This window comes from Corvus kubaryi, unplaced genomic scaffold (assembly GCF_017639235.1).
Source record: "Corvus kubaryi isolate FWS band 111438036 unplaced genomic scaffold, C.kubaryi_AGA036_p1.0 split3-37304, whole genome shotgun sequence".
NCBI classification, from domain to species: Eukaryota; Metazoa; Chordata; class Aves; order Passeriformes; family Corvidae; genus Corvus; species Corvus kubaryi.
Genome location: NW_024582087.1, coordinates 2,743,305 through 2,761,903, shown reverse-complemented (window position 1 = coordinate 2,761,903; position 18,599 = coordinate 2,743,305). Strand labels below are relative to the sequence as shown.

The 18,599-nt window shown below is 62.7% G+C and overlaps 1 protein-coding gene across 2 annotated transcripts; it reads left to right on the top strand.

Annotated features, from left to right (window-relative positions):
• Positions 1–9,212: 9,212 nt before the first annotated feature.
• Positions 9,213–17,462, top strand: DLGAP3 (DLG associated protein 3). 2 transcript variants are annotated; one of them, XM_042015514.1, is made up of 10 exons: positions 9,213–10,235; positions 11,152–11,354; positions 11,890–11,956; positions 12,065–12,299; positions 12,791–13,131; positions 13,240–13,325; positions 14,013–14,437; positions 14,678–14,769; positions 14,967–15,110; positions 15,494–17,462. In XM_042015514.1, exons 1-10 carry the CDS (start codon positions 9,213–9,215, stop codon positions 15,710–15,712), a joined length of 2,835 nt encoding a protein of 944 aa, XP_041871448.1. In that variant the 3' UTR covers positions 15,713–17,462. The 2 variants fall into 2 exon arrangements, with proteins under 2 accessions (XP_041871448.1, XP_041871447.1); XM_042015513.1 differs by having other exon boundaries at positions 11,842–11,956.
• Positions 17,463–18,599: the final 1,137 nt, after the last annotated feature.

Below are 18,599 nucleotides of genomic sequence, written 5' to 3'. Positions count from 1 at the left end.
ATCAAAGCTCTCTTACAGGGGAATAAATCTGCCCATCGAGCCCCGCTGCGGCACACGGCAGGGAGACACCGGAGCCGCCCGGGGTGGGTGGGCATCACGGGGGGACATGCAGGGGGCGTTTCGGGGATGTCCTCGGTCCCACCTGGCCGCTGCAAGTCCCATGTGCTGGATCCATCCCCAGGGTCTCCCTTGCGGGCATCTCCCATGAGAGCCTGGTTGCACCCACCCCTCCGGCCACGGCTCCACCGGGGATTTCCACCCCAGGGACCTCCCTGCTGAGGCAAGTCCAGGATTTATCGGCACATGTGCGTTGCCCCTGGATTCCTCACGGCGGTGGGAGCGCTGCGGATTACCGATGTGGTGACGCTGGTTTATTGCTGCCTGAAGTGGATTTATCCGTGCGGCAGGGCCCGGGCTCGCTGCCGGTGTAAATCACCGCGGCATGGCTGGCAGGAGCCTCAGCGCCGTGGCTGCATCCCGACAGGCCCTTGGCATTCCAGCCTCCCCGGGGGTTTTGTGGCCGGGCTCCCCATGGGACCATGCGCTCCACACCACGGATCAGCTGCCCCTTCTCCATCTCACTCTTGTGCCCACTGAAACGAGAATAAAATGGTGATAATGCTGCAGATGTCCTCTGGAAAGGGCTCTGAGGCAGATGAAAAGCCCTACTTAAGAGTGAGGCCATTATTATTAATAACTCGGAGTGAGGCTGTAAATTCAGCCGACACAGCTATTATGGGAAATGAACCTGCTCCCGTGCCGGATCGCAGGCTGCCAGGTGTGGGATGGGGATGGGCACGGGAGAGCGGGGCCGGATGGCCCCATGGCTGCTGGCTGGGTCATGCCCACAGCCCTGGGGCAGATGGCCAGACGGGACAAAACCTCGTGGCTGTCACTGGCTCCATCTGGGCTCTCTGGGATGACTTCTTGGCTTTTCTGGGAAGGCTGGAGGTGTGAGGGAGGGATCCTGGAGCATAGGTCTGCTCCCAGCGGGAAAGGTGACCGAGCTTTGCAACAAGGCTGAGACCTGGCCCAAGCTCAGGTCAGGGGTGATGTGAGGAGCATGGCCAGAGCTGGGTGCTGGGAGAGGTGCAGCTGGCATGAGGCTGGGCTGGGCAGGACCCGCCGTGGACGTCCTGGGCAGACTGTGCCCAGCTGGGGAGTGCCCAGGGCAGTATCACACCTTGGCAAAGGTTGCATTAAAATAAAAATAACCTGGTACCATTCAGTGCCCGCTGCCTGCAGCCAGTCAGCAAAAGGCAAAGAGCTGCCATGGCTCCCATTGCATCGGGATGATTTCACCTCTGGCATTGCCACCCCTGAGCGGGGCAGCCCTGGGGCTGGTGGGTGTCCAGGGAGCCAGAGCTGGGCGTGGGGCCGGGCAGGGGGTGCCGTGAGGGTGTGGAGTGCCATGAGGGTGCCACACGGGTGTCACAGGGGTGTGCAGCAGTGGCCATGGGCTCGTGGTGCTGCCTGCACCCGGCTCAGGAGCTTCTGCGGGGGAACGAGCTTTGATATAAATATCTTTTTGCTCAGCACACGACCTACTTTCCAGACAATGCCATTAGCCTCCCGACTCCCTCATTCATCTTCTGCCGTCCTCCCCCAGCCTGCCCCGCACTGGCACCCGCGCCAGCATGGCACACGGGCCGTGGAGTGGTGAGCCAGGATGGGCACCTGGCTCGGTGGCACCATGGGGACCCCGTGCTGGGCTTGGGGCCAGCCAGCAGCCCCGTTCCCGCAGCTGGCAGGGGGCTGTTCCTGCCTGTGCTCTGTCCCTGCTCTGGCTTTGTAGAGGGTGGCTGGGTCCCCTTGGGGGTTTCTCCACCCCATCCCACAGGATACTCGGATCTGCCTCCTTCCCTGCTGCCTCCAGCCCCGTTCCCTGCAAAGTCCTGGCTGGCGAATGGCCTCATGTGGGAGGTAAGTCCGTGTGCCTTCTTTTCACATTGCTACAGCCTCATCCAGGGACATCCTCGCCCAGGCACAGCTTTGTTGTTGGGTACATCCTGGTCAGGGCAGAGGGGAGCACAGTGAAGCAGCCACGCTTTGGCTCAGGGCTGGCCCAGGGGCAGCGTGTGGGGTCAGGACCCCTCCTGGGCACCCCCAGAGCATCCCTGGTGCCGGGCTCACACACGTGGTTCATCCGAGGACGATCCTGAAGGAGCTCCCATGTGCTGTCAGGGGCTGTACCAGGCAGCTGGCAGCCAGTGAGCGGCTGGTGGGATTAGGGGTAGGTTGGGCAGAGGGTGTCCGGTCCCACTGGCATGACACTGCCCAGCCCCTCTGGCTTGTGGGGACAGCCCTGACACCAGTTTTCCCCCAAGAGCTGGAAACCCCTCTCCAGGCCCACCACCTGCACACCTCCGTGCACCCCCGTGATGAGCCCCCGCTCCTCCCCTGCAGCTAAAATTAAATATTCAATTTGTATTGCTGGTAAATCCTGCAAATCTCTTTTATCTCTAAGCTGTTGTAGCAGGAATATCGGTGGTGTAATCTCCATGGGGCTCATCTGCTGCCCTTCACAGCTCCTCAGCTTGGACCACGCTCCTTTTTCCCCGCATTTCACTCTGGGATGCTTCTGGTGGTGGAGCAGGTCTCCAGTGCCAGCAGCAGAGCACCCCACGGCACCCATCCTGCGGGCGCTGCTGGTTTCGGGGACAAGGGTGTGGGTGGTCCCCAAACTGTGATGGAGGTGCCCTTGCCCAGGTGATCCAGGTGGTCCCACCAGAGTGTCCCCCATGCCTGCCGTGTCCTCACTCACCAGCCGTGCACCCCCGCCCCTCTGTCCCCGCGCTAAGAGCATTGTGCAGAATTATGTATTTAAATATTTAGGTTTTCATCAGCTTTGCAAATTAAGCCCATCCATTAAAGCGGCAGTTTGAGTCCTCTGCTGGCGAGCTGGGCTGTGCCACGCCTCGGGCTCGCTGTGCTCATCCCAGCCCTGGCCCCAGGGGATGCAGCCTGGGAATGGGACGTGATGGCCCGGAGCATCCCTGCTGGCACAAGGACCGAGGGCTCCGCTTCCTCGCCGTTTCTGGAAACTCCGGCCCCTGTGGCCCCGCTGCGGGAAGAGCCGTGGGAGGGGACGGTGCTGTGAAGGGAACCGGTTGGGATGGGTGTTATTTGGGGTTGGAGCGGGGAGTGCCGCGTGCCGGGGAAAGCAGGATGAGGAGCAGCCAGCGCTGGTGGCAGGTGAGAGCCCTGGCTCAGCCAAGCACCTGGCAGGAGCAAAGCAGGGATGGAAGTGCCAGCCTGCACTTCAGTGCGAGTGAAGCTGGGGATGGAAGGGTCAGCCTCCCCAGGGGCTTGGAGGGAATGGGCAGGGGGTGGCCAGAGATTGTCACTGCTCCCATGCTCAGTGCTAAGGCTGTGCTGCCCCGAGATCACCAAAGAGGCTTTGGAGTGATCCCTGGCTTAAGTCGTTACACGGCATGGCCAGGAGGTAAGTGGCTCTTTAAGCCTCGGCAGCATAGCCCGTCTGGTGGCTCCGTGCGGGTGGGAGGGAAGAATGGGGGTGGTGGGGAAATGGGGCTCATCCAGCGCCGCTGCCAGCTGGGGCCCCTGGCACAGCTGCAGGGTCTGAGGGGGCTGCCATGGCCCGCCCGCCTGGGGCACTGCTGGTCCCTGGAGTGAAGTGCCCGGTGGGAATGTGGGCAGAGCCCCCAGGGTGAGTGTGGCACAGGGGGATGTCCCTGCTCGTCCCTTCCCTTTGCTGCAGGTGAATATCAGGCTGTGGCGTTTCCGTCCCGTTGGGCTTCCCTGTGTCACCTGCGTGTCCCCCTTTCCCACCAAGCCCTGGAGGACACTGGAGGAGAGTGCCGGCTGCCGCTGGCCCCAGGCAGTGCAGGCAGATGTCGAGAGTGTCCATGGGAGGGGAGCTGTCCGTGGGCATCACCGGTGATGGGTGCTCATCCATGCGCTGCAGTGCCCACGAACCCTGTGCCAGCTGGGGTCCCTGGAGCCCTGCCTGGCCTGGGGGTCCCTCCAGGGTGGTGTCCCAGCACAGTTGGCTGCACTCCTGATGCTCTGGCTGTGGGGTCCCAGCTCTGGCAGTCGATGTCCCATGTGCCATGTCCTGGCTTCTGTGGGCAGGATGAGCATCACTGCGGGGCCAAGGGGGCTGGAGGTGCCTGTGCCATGGAGCTTCTCACCTCAGCCAGCCCTTCCTCTGCTGGCACCTCCACAGGGATGCTGCCATGGCCCATTCCTCATGCCACCTCTTTCCTTCTCAGCCGGCTTCCTGGGATCTGGCTGCCAGGCCTGGGTGCTCCCCATCCTAAAGGGCTTTTGAAGATGTGGCTCTTCCACCATGATCTGGGTTTGGGCTTTGCAGGGATGGAGTGCCAGACTCCTCTCTCCGCTGGCTTTGCCTTGGCAGCTCCAGGATGCTCCAGCTCCCTTGTGCACCTGGCACAGCAGCACGGCTCTTGCCCCCAGAGAATCAGGTCTGGGGCCAGGGTGGGTGGTCCTGTGCTGTGCATGCTGTGCAGGAAGGGGGTTCCTGTTCCCCCTGTGGTGGCAGCAGCCAGAGTCACTGGTGTTGTGGAGGGGAGTCCCAGTGCTGGCGGCCGTGCCGAGATCCCTGGCAGCTGGGAGTGTCGTGGCTGTATTTCCTCGCTCTGCTCCAGGAGTAATTGCTCAGATGGGGACGTGGGGCAACTCCCATCCCTCTCCCGGCATGGTAATGAGTGAAGAAGACTCAAAGACAAATGGCTCATTAAGAAGCAGTGCTGCATTGCAGGATTTTTCATCCCACCAACCGCTGCATCAGCAGAGGCAGCACCTCTTGCGCTCGCTCTCCCAGCCCTGGAGAAGGAGCTGTCAGGCAGCTGGGGCTGGTGCCAAAATTAATCATGTGCTTAATAACGTGCCCGGCCCGTCGAACGGCCTGTCCTCAGCCTCCCGGCGGGTGGAGCGGGGCGGCCGTGCCGGGCTGGAGCCCTGGGGCACCGTGGGTTTGGGTTTGGTGCCTGGGAAGCGCCTGTGCTCAGCAAGAAAGGACGTCCCACGGCAGGGCTAAACCAGGGGAGATGCCCCCGGCCTCGGGGTGCCAGAGCCCCCCAGTTACGTCGGGGTGCCAGAGCACCCCAGCTCTGTGGAGGTGCCAGGTTCCCCAGATTTGTTGGGGTGCCAGAGCCCTCCAGGTTTGTCGGGGTCCCAGCCGGCTGTTCTGGGCAGCGCGGTGCTTACGGCCCTTCTCAGTGGCCTGGGTAAACATTTCTTTCTCCACTCACATTTGCAGTTCCTCAGCTCGTGTTCATCTTTCATGACTTTTTAAAAATCTTGCCTCATCCCTTTTTTCCAGTGGTACCCGGTTGGATCCTGCCCCTCGCAGCCCTCTGCAGGCAGTGCCTGCCTGCAGCTGCTCTGTTTTCTTTTATTAACAGTAATTGGTTTTGATTTCCTGATTGCAGCCAGGGTATTTTCTGTGATCTTTGCATCCTGCTCGTACTGTTTTCCTCTTTCCCTTTTCCTTTCTCCCCTTCCCCCTTTTCTCTTTCCTTCTCCTCTCTTTTTTCCCCCTTTCCTTTCCTATTCCCTTTCTGTTTCTTCACCATTCCCCTTTCCCTTTCTTCACCTTTCTCTTTCCCTTTCCCCTTTCTGTGCTAAATTAGGTGATATCTTACCAAGCCCCTCTTTTTTTTCCTCCAGGCTGAGTAAATTTTACTAATTCAGCCTCATAAAATAACAGAGCAATTAGTAATAAAATAAAATGTTTGCTTTCCACAACCCTTGTCGCTTACAATGAGCTGGGAAAGAGTAAATAGATTAAAAGCACGGCGGAAATGACCTGGCGGTATTCCATATTTATTTTCTTCCGACGACCGTAGATCAAATTTGCTCAGCCCCTAAGTGGGAAAACCACTTTATTTTATTTTTTTTCCTCGGCTCCAGCTCGCGCGCGGTGCCGGGCGCTCACGCTGCTTGTTTGTTCTCTCCTGCTTTCATCCCAAGCCATAAAGGTCCCCAGCAGGACCCAAGCTGGCAGAACCTTGCATTAATTTGCAGAGCAGAACGGGCCGAGCTCGCGCCTCTCTCAGGCTGGAAGCTGGAAAAAGTCCCTTTGCTGACGCTGGAAAGCCGGAGTGGCGGGAGGAGGCTTTGTGGAGCGAGCGGCCGGATCCGGAGCAAATGAAAGTCGATGGCGAGGTGGCCGCTGGGCCGGCTCCGGCACCCGCTGGCAGGGAATTGCATAACAGGATGGGACTGGGGATGGTTTTGGGGCTAAACTGGGTGAAACACGTGGCTGTGGCCGTGTGGAGCTGTCCCCATTGCTGCGCTGGTGTGGGGTGGCCTCGGGGGAGGATGGAAGGCTGGGCTGATAAAAAATACACAGGGAGGTGGGTCAGGCTGGTTTTGGGGAGGAACACCCTTGTTCTGGCTCCATCCCCCTCCTGCTCCTTCCCCAGAGCCTGCTGCCCCCGGGATTCCCAGCGTGGAAGAGCTGCTGCTGGCAGGGCCATGAGAACAGCATCCCCCTGAGCGCCGGGCGGTGAGTGCCACCAACAGGCTTCGCTGGGACCCTGGCATGGGCTACCCATGGTGGTGCTGCCGGGGAAGGGCAGCGGGCCAGGACCTCCCCGAGTGCAGGGCCATCAACTTGAGGTTAGACCTGGAAATGTTGGAAAACCCAGTCTTGCCCTGTGTAAGGGAAGTTTGCCAGACCCAGACATTGTGGTGGGGTTTTGATGTCCTCTCACCTCCCCACTGGTGTTCCTGGAGCTGGAGGAAAGATGGGAGGATCCTGGGTGCTGTGAGGTCCCAGGGAAACTTGGGCTCCTGATGGGTCTGCCCTGAATCCCTGCAGCCCTGGGCCTCGGCACGGCGCTGCCTCCAAGGCAGGGATCTCATGGGGAGCTGCTGGGAAGTGGAACTGTCTCTGCCAAGTGCTCCTATGGGAAATTAAGCAGGAGGCTGAATTTCAGGACGGCCTGGAGCACCAGGGACTATGAGCCCCTCTCCTCCCTGTGTTGACCCTCGCAATGGGGAGAGACATCAGAGGGAGGTGGTGGTGGGGAGCCGCTGGTGGGAGTTTCTCCAGGCTCTGGATGCAATAAAGGCAAGGAGTGAGTTATTTGTAATGGTAATTATGCTCTTCCAGTTTATCCTAGCACATAATTGTGTGGGCGGTAGGTTCCCACTGGTGGTAATTACCCTGGTGTTAAATGGCACAAAATTCAGCTGGGCTGGGTTTTTTCCCCCCTGACTTGAGTCTGTGCTTTGGTGGCACAAATCCCTCCATCCGCTGCGCAGTGGATCGCCCTTCGACGGGACATCTCGGCCATCTGCCCATGAGCCACACTCTGGCCGGCTGCCCCAGTCCCATGTGCCAGCCTCCTGCCCACACTGCCCTCCTGGGACAGGGGAGAGGAGCGGGCTGGGCGGCCTCTCCCATCCTCTGCACGTGGCCATCCCCGCTGGCACATGGGAACAGGGACCCTGGGCTGTGCTGCCTGTGCCGAGCCCCACAGGATCACTCCCGACCGCTTCTCCATCCCGAGGTTGCCCTCAGGGAGCCTGGCTGGTCCCTGGGCAAGGCATAGACGCCCGTGTCGCCTTGGTGAGCGGGGACATGGATCCTTCACCACGGCACGTCCCCACCCGCTGCCAGCGCTCCGCAGGTGCGGGGGAGCTGCGGCGCTGCCTCGCCGGCGGTTCCGGCGTTGTTGAATTCCTGCACCTGCTGAGCACAAAAGCCCGGCGGGCTCGTGCTGACGGGCTACGCAGATATTTTGACTCCTTCTTGCCGCCGCGGCAGCAATATTTGGATCAGCTGAGAGCTTCCCTCCCCGAGCAGGAGATGATAGCTCAGCCCGTGGAGGCAGAGCTGGGCTGGGAGCCTGTCTGTCTGTCCGTCCTTCCATCCTGCTGCTTGATCCCAGGGCAAGGAGGCAGCTCCATCCCACGCTGCTGCTCCTGCTCCTCGCAGCAGCTCTCCTGGGAGGGGAGAGGCGTCTTCTGTACCAGCTGCAGCATCCTTCTGTTCAGGTTAAGACGCAGCAATTAGGGAGCCTTGTTAGAGCAGGAGTGGGATCTGAGGGTGGGGAGCGGTGCAGGATGGAGCCATCCAGCCTCGAAGCCAGGAAGGAAGGTGGTGGTGGCTTGGGGCAGATGTGTTCCCAGGGCCCTGTCTGCTGCTCAGGGCCAAAATGCCATCGCGGCCTGCTCCCACAGCCCTTGGGGACCCACAGCTGCTCTCCCCTCTGGGGCTTCTCAGGGACACAGCCCCCTCTCACACAGCCCTGGCCCTCCCAGTGTCCCTCGGTTCTAGTCTCCGTGGTCTGATCCCCACATGCTGCAGGGAACGTCCCACGGTCACCTTTCCCTGCAGCCAGTCTCCGAGACGTGCTGCCCGCAGCACCCTGCCCAAATATGATAACAAGAGTGTTAACGATGCCTGTTAATTAGCTGAGATACTCCGGAGAATAAGTAATTTGCTCATTTACAGTCAAACTAAAGACAGAGCCTTTGAGGGACCATAAGGCACACAAACCTCCATGGGTGCAGGCGGCTCCAGCGGCTGGTGCGGGCTCAGCCTGGCTCGATACCGTCTGTCCTCCTGCTTCGGCCTGGGGCTGCCCCTCACACAGCACAGCCACCTCTGCTCCTGCCTCCCCATCCAGAGGACTGGCAGGGCAGGAGGGCCCTGAACTGTGGGTCTCCATCCACAGCTCCATGTGGGGCTGGATGGAGACATCAGAGCGCGGCCCCCCCGCGCCCCGCAGCAGCTCATTAGCGGTGCTGTGAATCGCAACGGCTGAAAAACCCAGCCAGAGCCGCTTTCTAATGGAGAAACACTTCATAATATTTGGTGTCGGAGAAGAAAACACGGATCTGCTGATGGCAGCGTGTCCTCCCTCGCCGTCTGCAGGCCCTGCTGCCTGCATCGCTGCCGGCAGCACCTTCTCCTTCCCACTGCCCCCTCTGAGCACCTGAGCTGAGGCTGACCTGCGGTGCCTGGCCCAGGCGCTGTGCTCTTGTCACCACGAGGAGAGCCAGGATTCTGGTGCTTCACAGGGCCTCACCCAGGGCTGAATCCGGCCCTGGAAGCTTCCCAGCCTCCCTAGCTGGTTCCTGTGAGGTAGCCCCAGTGTTCTGCTGGTGGTGGGGTGCAGAGGGGATCTTGACACTCTGCCTGTCCCTGTCCCCACAGATGAGCCCGCAGGGACATCCCTGCAAGATGCCGACGCTATGGGGTGGGTGCTGAAATGATGAAGGGCTACCATGGGGAGCGTAGCCAGACACAGCCCTCCTCCGGCCACCGCTGCCGCTGCATCCCAGAGGACTGCGAGCATCCCGCCGACTACATCCCGCACGGCCCCGAGGGCCAGCCGCCGTACCTGCTCAGCCCCAGCGAGCCGTGTTCCCTGGAGCATCCCTACTGCCCGGCACAGAGCCCCGGCACGGCCAGCGAGTGCCCGGGTGGGCCCCTGAGCGAGCCGCCCTCCGCCAGCGCCAGCAGCACCTTCCCGAGGATGCATCACGCGCAGCAGCCCTACGACTCCTGCGACGAATGCATGGCGACCGCCCACCCTGCTAGCAAGATCAACCGCCTGCCCCCCACGCTGCTGGACCAGTTCGAGAAGCAGCTGCCGCTGCACCACGACGGCTTCCACACTCTGCAGTACCCCCGGGCCGGCGGCGCCGAGCCCCGCAGCGAGAGTCCCAGCCGCATCCGCCACCTCGTCCACTCCGTCCAGAAGCTCTTCGCCAAGTCCCACTCCCTGGAGGCGCCGGCCAAGCGGGACTACAACGGCGCCAAGATGGACGGCCGCGGGGACGGCTACCACCACCACCACCACCACCATCACCACCACCACCACCAGTCCCGCCATGGCAAGCGCAGCAAGAGCAAGGACCGTAAGGTGGACTCCCGGCACCGGTCCAAGATGTTGGGCTGGTGGAGCTCCGACGACAACCTGGACAGCGACAGCAGTTACATGGTGTCCGGCCGGCACGCCGCCGACCAGGGCACCCAGTACTGCGTGGACGCTCCCGAAAGTGCCTTCAGAGACTTGACCTTGAAGAGTCTAAAGGGCGGCGGGGAAGGAAAATGCCTGGCCTGTGCCGGCATGTCCATGTCTCTGGATGGTCAGACGCTCAAGAGGAGTGCCTGGCACACCATGACCGTCAGCCAGGCCCGTGAAGCCTACCCCAGCGCCGGCGGCACCGAGAAGACCTTGATGCTTCAGGAAGCAAAGGCCAAAGACCGAGCGTACCAGTACCTGCAGGTGAGGGGCTGGGCAGGGCGAGGGGACTGGGGCTGACCATGCCATGGGGCGAGCCAGGGCTGGGACCCTCCATCCAGCAGCCTAGGGTGCTGTGGGGATGCTCCAGATCTGCTCCGTGTCGCCAGTGCCCATTCCTGTGCTGGTCCCTGCTGTCCCCTTGAAGCCCATCTGCTGCCTTCTGCCCTGTGCTGGATTTGGGGTCAGACCAGCTCTGTCAGCTCAGGGCCACCAGCAGCCCTGTGTCTGCTCCCTTCTCGCTGCTTTTATCCTGCCTGTGTGCCTGGCTGGGTGCCACTGCCTGCCTCATCACCAGGCTCCCTTCTAGGTCACCCCCCTTCCAATTAAAAGCTAATTAACTCTTCTCTCCCTTTCCCGGGGGAAGGAGACAGGGAGCAGCAATGCCGTGCTGGCCGGGGGTGGGGGTGGCCAGGGCCAGTCTCTGCTGGCAGCGGGGGCATCGGGGCAGGGTGCCAGCCCCACCACCCTCACTGTGGGCCCTGGGGGACACCATCCCCCTGCCACTGCCCTGTAAGGACCCCGTGGTGCTGGCGTCAGCGGCACGTGGCGGGACTGGTGCCCGATACGTCAGGCGGGTGCTGTACTGGCATGGGTGGGATTTGGCCCAGACGCTCCTGCCGGGGGGGCTGTGAGGTGGGACCTGCTGCATCACCCCACACTGTGGGAATGGGGAGCTGTGCCTGTTAGGAGGGAACTGCTCTCCTGGATTTTGGGGCTTTCCAAAGGGGTCAGAGCCCCCAGGGTCTGTCCCTGCAGCTCTGGGGTGCATGGGGAGGGCAGGGGAGCCGGGCACACATGCTGGACTTGGGATGGGCTTCGGCTGGCACATGGCTCGGCTCTGCATCCCACCTGTGGGACCCCGGCCACCGCATCCTCCCACTCTTGCTTCCTGCTCCAGGTGCCGCAGGACGAGTGGAGCGGGTACCCGGCGGGCAAGGACGGGGAGATCCCGTGCCGACGGATGCGCAGCGGCAGCTACATCAAGGCCATGGGCGACGAGGACAGCGCCGACTCGGACATCAGCTCCAAAGTATTGCCCAGGGCGGCCACGCGGCGAGACAGCTACCGCCGCTCCTCCAGCGCCGACCAGGCCAGGACCAAGTAAGGGTTGTTGCCTCCCGGCCCCGTCCCAGCACTGCAGGCAGCAGCGGGGCCATGGGCCGGGGCTCCCTGGGAGGACAAGTGGCGTGTCTCTGCTCACGGCAGTGTTCCTGCTCATGGCATTGTCCCCACTCACGGCACCGTCCCCACTCATGGCACTGTCCCTGCTCAAAGCTGTGCTCCCCAGTGCAGCAGCGCCGAGCCCTGTCCCTGCTCTGTGTCAGGGCACTGGGGGGGACCTGGCTGTGCTGGGCTTTGGGGGGATCTGCTGCTGCAGCCACATGCAGAGCATGGGGAGAAGAGGCATGTTCAAAGGGGGATGACTGGAACGTGCTCCAGTCCCAGCGGGTGACAGTTTTGGGGGCAGTGAGGAGTGGGGACAGCAGCGGTGTCTGGCGGGAGCATCGCTGCGGCTGCGTTTCCGAATGCTCTGCTGGAATGTGTTGCTTTTGGTGCTATCCCTTCTATTCCCACTGTCTCTCATTAGGTTTGCAAGTAGGCACTATTCTGATTCATATATCTGTAACTGTCCCAGCTGCTGCACGCCACCGCGAATGCTCCCGCGGGGACAGAGCTACGGGCGTTCCTTCACCACCGGCCAGGTACGTTCCATGGCACAGGTGCCACGGGGCAGGTTGGGGCAAGGATGTGGTGGATGTCGCTCTGAGCATCCCTTGCCCTGGCTCAGCCTCACCCACCGCTCTCCCCAGATCAACGACGAGCTCAACCACCAGTTTGAGGCTGTCTGCGAGTCGGTTTTCGGCGAGGTGGAGTCGCAGGCCGTGGAGGCGCTGGACCTGCCTGGCTGCTTCCGCATGCGGAGCCACAGCTACCTGCGGGCCATCCAGGCGGGCTGCTCCCAGGACGACGACTGCCTCTCGCTCTTCTCCATGTCGGCCCCTCCTGGGCCGCCCATCACCAGCAGCATCCTGAAGCCCAGCACTTGTGAGTTATGGGGGGTGGTGAGGGCTTGGCCGCGTGAGGGACCCCCACATCTCCCTGCCTGCTCACCTGGGCAGCTGCCAAGGGCTGCTGCTGTCCTCCTCCTGTCCCTCGACCCCTATAGTGCCCGGCACAGGGTGTGAGCGTCCTGCTGGTGGCTCAGTCCCACTCAGGGGGCTGCTCTGTGTCCCCAGCACCCATTTGCCATTCCTTCCTTCCCTCCACTTCTGTCCCCATCTCTGCCCCTTGCTGGGTGCTGCAGCAATGTGGCCAGTGTGAGTCTGGGGTGTTTTCGAACCCCCAAAACTGGCCAAACAGCCCCTCTGAGCTCCAGTCCGGATCTAACCCAGTTTAGGGGCAAACCCTGTGGGGCCATGAGCCCCGTGCTGTGGGAGGAGATGGGCAGCATTCCCCGGGGCCCCTGTTGGTGACGGGAAATGAGCAAGTGTCTGTGTTTTCACGTGCCTTTTCATCCTGCGCCTCTCCCACAACAGCCTTCAGTTACAGAAAAGCTCCACCTCCCATCCCTCCAGGAACCAAAGCCAAACCTCTCATCTCCGTCACGGCGCAGAGCAGCACCGAATCCACCCACGAGAGTTACCTGCCCAGCGAGGTCGCCCGCAGCCCCGCCTGGTCCAAAGATGCCACGGCCCGCTGCAACTCGGCCGAGAGCCTGGAGAGCTCCAAGGTGACGGCCGTGGCTCTCGACCTGCCCCCGGTCCAGCCCCGCGCCGCTCCCAAGCCCTCCACACTCATCATCAAGGCCATCCCCGGCCGGGAGGAGCTGCGGAGCTTGGCTCGGCAGCGGAAGTGGCGTCCGTCCATCGGCGTCCAGGTGGGCTCCGCTTCTCCCTGTGGGCTGCCTGAGTGGTGTGGGCGATGCTGAGCCTCCACGCTGCATCTTGGGGCTGCCCTTCAGCGCGCTCCCTCTGCCCCTTGGCAGGTTGAGGCCGTCTCTGACTCGGATACGGAGAGCCGGAGCCAGAGGGAATTTCACTCCATTGGGGTACAGGTGGAGGAAGACAAAAGGTACCACATGGCTGGACTGGGCTGAGACCTGCCACACTCGCTGCACTGATGCATTGGGTTCCCAGCGGCTTCCTGAGCTCTGCACACCACCACTACCACACAGCATCTTTTCCCTCTCTCCTCTGGCTGAAACCCCAGAGCTCAGCACCATACCCATCCCAGGCCAGCTGCCCCCACCTGGGGCAGGATCTGGCCTTCCCTTTGCCCTCTCTGCTGCCCAGGGAAGAGGCTGCCCTCTTCCTGCCCTGTGCTGGGTCTCCTCTGCTGGGCTCAGCCCTTAGCTTTGAGCCCACGCCAGGTGCAGATGAACCTTTGGGCACTTCTGCAGCTAACCATGACATTTTGGCTGGGATGGGAATGCCAGGTGTGCCAGAACCTTCATGGCCTGCAGGAGGGGAGCTCCGGCATTGTGCCCATGCAGCCCCGTGCATGCTCCTCTCTATCCTCGGTCCAGTGCTGGTAGCCATGGAAACAAGCTAAGAGCAGAGGAGATGAGGGACTGGCAGATTGCAGCTGCTCAGGGTTGTCCCTGTGGCCCTGAATGCTCTGGGATCCACCCCGGCATCCTCAGCATCATCCTGTCTGTGGGCATCCCTCACCCTGCCCCTGCGGTACCTGACGGGGGGGGGGGAGTCAGGACAATCCCCGCTGGCTGCGAGGGTCCCCACGCTCTCCCTCTCTCTGCAGGCGAGCGCGCTTCAAGCGCTCCAACAGCGTGACGGCGGGCGTGCAGGCGGACCTGGAGCTCGAGGGCTTCACCGGCCTGGCCGTGGCCACCGAGGACAAAGCCCTGCAGTTTGGGCGGCCCTTCCAGCGGCACTCCTCGGAGCCCGAGTCGGGCCGGCAGTACGCCGTGTACAAGACGGTGCACACGCAGGGGCAGTGGGCGTACCGCGAGGATTACCAGCTGCAGTACGACACGGTGGAGGTGCCCCGGCGGGACGCCTGGATAGAGCGGGGCTCCCGCAGCCTCCCCGACTCCGGCCGCGCCTCCCCGTGCCACCGCGATGGGGAGTGGTTCATCAAACTGCTGCAGGCAGAGGTGGAGAAGATGGAGGGCTGGTGCCAGCAGATGGAGAGGGAGGCGGAGGACTATGACCTGCCCGAGGAGAGTGAGTCGGGTGGGGTGTTGCAGTGAAAAGAGGGGCTGGGGATCCTGGAGAGCTGGGGGGGCACAGTCACTGTCCTGCAATGCTCCCACTCTGGAGCATCTTCCCTGCCACGGCTGAAGAGGCTGGGTGAGGGCAAGAAACACCAGGAAACCCTCTGGGGCTAGAGGGGTCTGAAGGAGAGGAGAGACACGATGTGTTGGAGGGGTCTGAGCTGCTCGTGACTGTCTGCTCTCCCCCCAGTCCTGGAGAAGATCCGGAGCGCGGTGGGCAGTGCCCAGCTCCTCATGTCCCAGAAGGTGCAGCAGTTCTACCGCCTCTGCCAGCAGAACATGGTGAGTGGGCAGCGATGCTGGGGGTCAGCTGTGGTGGGGCAGGGGTGTCTCACACCCTCAGCCAGTGACTTTGTACCACCATGGAGGAGAGCTGGACACAGAGCCCCCCAGCACCGGGGGGTGGGATGGCCCCATGGCCAGCAGAGCCAATGTCCCACCGATGGATGAGGATGACACTCTGTCCTTCTGCCCCACAGGATCCCAACGCATTCCCTGTGCCCACCTTCCAAGACCTGGCTGGCTTCTGGGACCTCCTGCAGCTCTCCATTGAGGATGTCAGCATGAAGTTCGGGGAGCTCCAGCAGCTCAAGGCCAACGGGTGGAAGATCATGGAGCCCAAGGTAAGGGCAGGGCTCTGCCACTGGCACTCGTCCCTGTCACCTCTCCCTCCCTCCTCGTCCCCAAGCACATCTGCACCCAAACCACCGCTGGGCTCTCACTGGTGGCTGCGTTAGCGAATCCTTGAAAAACAGAGCTGGGAAAAAATGAGGTTAGAGAAGGGCTGTTCTCCCACTGATACGTCCCAGTGGCCTGCAAGGGCCGGGCAGGGTCCTGGCATGGGACAGATGAAGGGATGTGCAGTCCTGCCTTGCAGCCTGTGGGAGGGTCTGTGGAGCCTCTCACCGTGACTTTGGCTTTGGCACCCACAGCAGCAGCTGCTGCGAGGCTGCTGGGATGCCCATTCCCAGGAGGTCCCAGCCTGAAGCCTCTGTTGTCTGTGCAGGAGGAGAAGAAGGTGCCTCCCCCGATACCAAAGAAGCCGCCGCGCTCCAAGGTGCACCCGGTGAAGGAGCGCTCCCTGGACTCGGTGGACCGGCAGCGCCAGGAGGCCCGCAAGCGGCTCCTGGCAGCCAAGCGAGCAGCCTCCTTCCGCCAGAGCTCGGCCACCGAGAGCGCGGACAGCATCGAGATCTACATCCCCGAGGCGCAGACCCGGCTGTGACCGCAGCCTCCGCTTTTCTACCCGGACTGGACGGCGCGGCCGTAGCTCACTGTGATGGGGAGCCGCGGGGACACCCTGGGGCAGCTCTTGGCCCCACTCACAGCTTCTCTCTTTTCTATCTTAGCCCTTTCGTGGATCCGACGGCGGGTGAACGCAAAGCCCGGTTCTGCCCCATCCCCTTGCCCCCCCGCCCGCATGCCCCTGCCAGCCTCTCCTGGGGTCCGGGGCTCTCCCTCCCTCTGCCCTCCCTGGGGCTGTGTCCCAGCTTTCTGTCCCCTTCCTACTCCCCAGCCCTTCTGCACACCCGCCCCAGCATCCCAACCCAAAGAGAGGTGACCTTCAGCACCTGGCCCAGCCAGGCTGGAGGGGAGGGGGCTGCGGGCAGGCCCCCCCGCCTCTCTGTACTCAGTGCAATCCCCTGGTGTGTGGCAAGGAAGGGGCCCCAGCCCTTGCCCAGCCACAGCCCCCCAGCCCTGCCCTGCCGGCACGAGGCTTTGGGACGTGGCAGGGACAAAGGGGTCCCCTCGCTGCTCCCCCCGCCTGCGGCTCAGGTGCCGTGGGGACCCAGGGCTCCCTCCCCTATATACATATATAAATATAACCCAAGGAATAAACCAGAAACTACACGTGACCAGCGCTGTGTCCTGCCTGGTGGGACGGGCCAGAGCAGCAAAGACCCCCGGTCACGGCGAGCCGCCCCGCTTCCCTCGCACGGAGCATCGTCACGCGCTTCTCCCCTTCCTGCTCAGTCCTCCTTCCCCTCAGTCCATCCCTCATCTGTCTGTCCTTCCCTCCTGCCAGCCTGGAGTCTGGGAGCACCTCTGTAATGTGGCACTAGCCAGGGACAGGGAATAATGTCCCTGTGCATTGCTGCAGGTGGGAGATGCTTCTCTAGTGAGCCCGTTCCCACCTGCACTAACAAGGACCACACCTTGGCACCAGTGGGTGGGATGGGAGTGTGGACATGGCCAGCAGCTGCCCCTTGAGTGTGGGGCTGCTAGAGACCCCCTCAGGGGGTCACACCTTCCCCTGATGGGGGTGGGGATGGGACACCCCAGGATAGGGCTGTCATGTACCTGATGCCTCTCAGGGCCAAGGAACACTCTGGGATGTGGCTGTTCCCAGCTCCCCCATCACTGTGCACAGAGCCAGGAACAGGGTGGAGAGTCCCCTCCAGGGCAGAGCAGTGTGGTGGGGCAGGAGGCTGCATCTGCCTCATCCCTGTCCTTATCCCCGTTCTCCAAGCATCCTGTCCCCCTCAGTGTCCCTTTTGGTGGCAGAGGGGGGAGGACCCCACTTCTGTCCCTCACCCTGACACGCCAGCAGCCCCACGCAGCATCACCAGCCACCCCCCAGGGCAGGGCCAGTGGGTGCCAGGTAGCTCCCAAAATCTGGGGCCAAACCTCGCCCAGGCCCTCAGGCAGGGCGGTGGGATCAGAGGCAGCTGGGGGACGCCTCGCTGGAGTCCCTCGCTCCTGGGGGTCCGTTGGTGCTAAACACCTCCATGACGGCAGCGCCCACTCAGACACCCAAGGCCCTTCCCCACCCCACTCCCCCTGCACCCCGGATTTAGGGATGTGCCTGGGAAGGGTCCCCGGCCCCCACCCTGGCCAGCGCCGTGCAGTGACCGTGACACGTGGCTCCCTTTTTATTGTAACGAACCGCCGCAATTAATAAAGATGACTTTGGTTACTCCGGGCCAGCGGCCACTTCCCTGCGGGGACATGGCCGGCACCGGGCTCGCCTTTCACCTGTCTCCCGTCCTTTTGTGTCCATGGGGTGGGAAATGGGTGTCTGAGGGGTGGGGAATTGGTGACCGTAGGGTGGAAGAGGGCCTTTTTCAAGTCTCCTCATGGATCTCCCCATGGAGACCTCCCACGGGTCTCCCCATGGGTCTCTTCCAGTGGGGTCTCTGCCTGTGAGACTTTCCCCATGGCTCTCCTCCTGTGGGTGTCTCTCAGAGGATCTCTCCCCATGGCTTCCCCCGTGACTCCCCCTGTGACTCCCCACGTGAGTCTCCCACCATGACACTCCCTGTGACACCCCCATGGATGTCTCTCTGTGATGCTCCTCGTGACTCCTGCATGGACGTCTCCCTGTGGCTCTCCTCCCCGGGACACCCCCGTGAATCCCCCTGTGTGTCTCCCGGTGGGTGACACCCTGCGACTCTCCCCAGGGGTCTCTCCCTGTGGGTGTCTCCCCGTGGCTCCCCCCGTGACACCTATCCATCACACCACCGCGGATGTCTCTCCACGACACCCCCGTGGGTGTCTCTCTGTGACTTCCCCCAGCCTTCTCCCGCATGACTCCCCCCGTGACACGCCCTTGTCTCCCACACGACTCCCCTCCGTCATCCCCCCTTGTCCTCCCTTGTGTCTTCCCGTGTTCCCCCCGTCTCCCCTGATGACTCCCCCTCCTGTTCCCCCCGTGTCCCCTCCATGCCCCCCTTCGTGTCCCCACCTCGTGTTCCCCATTACACCCCCTCCGTGTCCCCCATCCCCCCATTACTCCCCCTCCGTGTCCCCCCGTCCCCCCATGTCCCCCCCGTGTCCTCCCATTACTCCCCCTCCGTGTCCCCCCTCCGTGTCCCCCAATGTCCCCCCCGTGTCCCCCCATTACTCCCCCTCCGTGCCCCCCCTCTGTGTCCCCCCTGTCCACCCATGTCCCCGCTCGTGTCCCCCCTCACTCCCCCTCCGTGTTCCCCCATGTCCTCCCGTCTCCCCCCGTGTCCCCTCACTACTCCCCCTCCGTGTCCCCCTGTCCCCCCCTGTCCCCCCATGTCCCTCCGTGTCCTCCCCGTGTCCCCCCATGTCCCTCCGTGTCCCCCCTTTCCCCCGTCTCCCCCCCGTGTCCCCCATTACTCCCCCTCCGTGCCCCCCATGTCCCC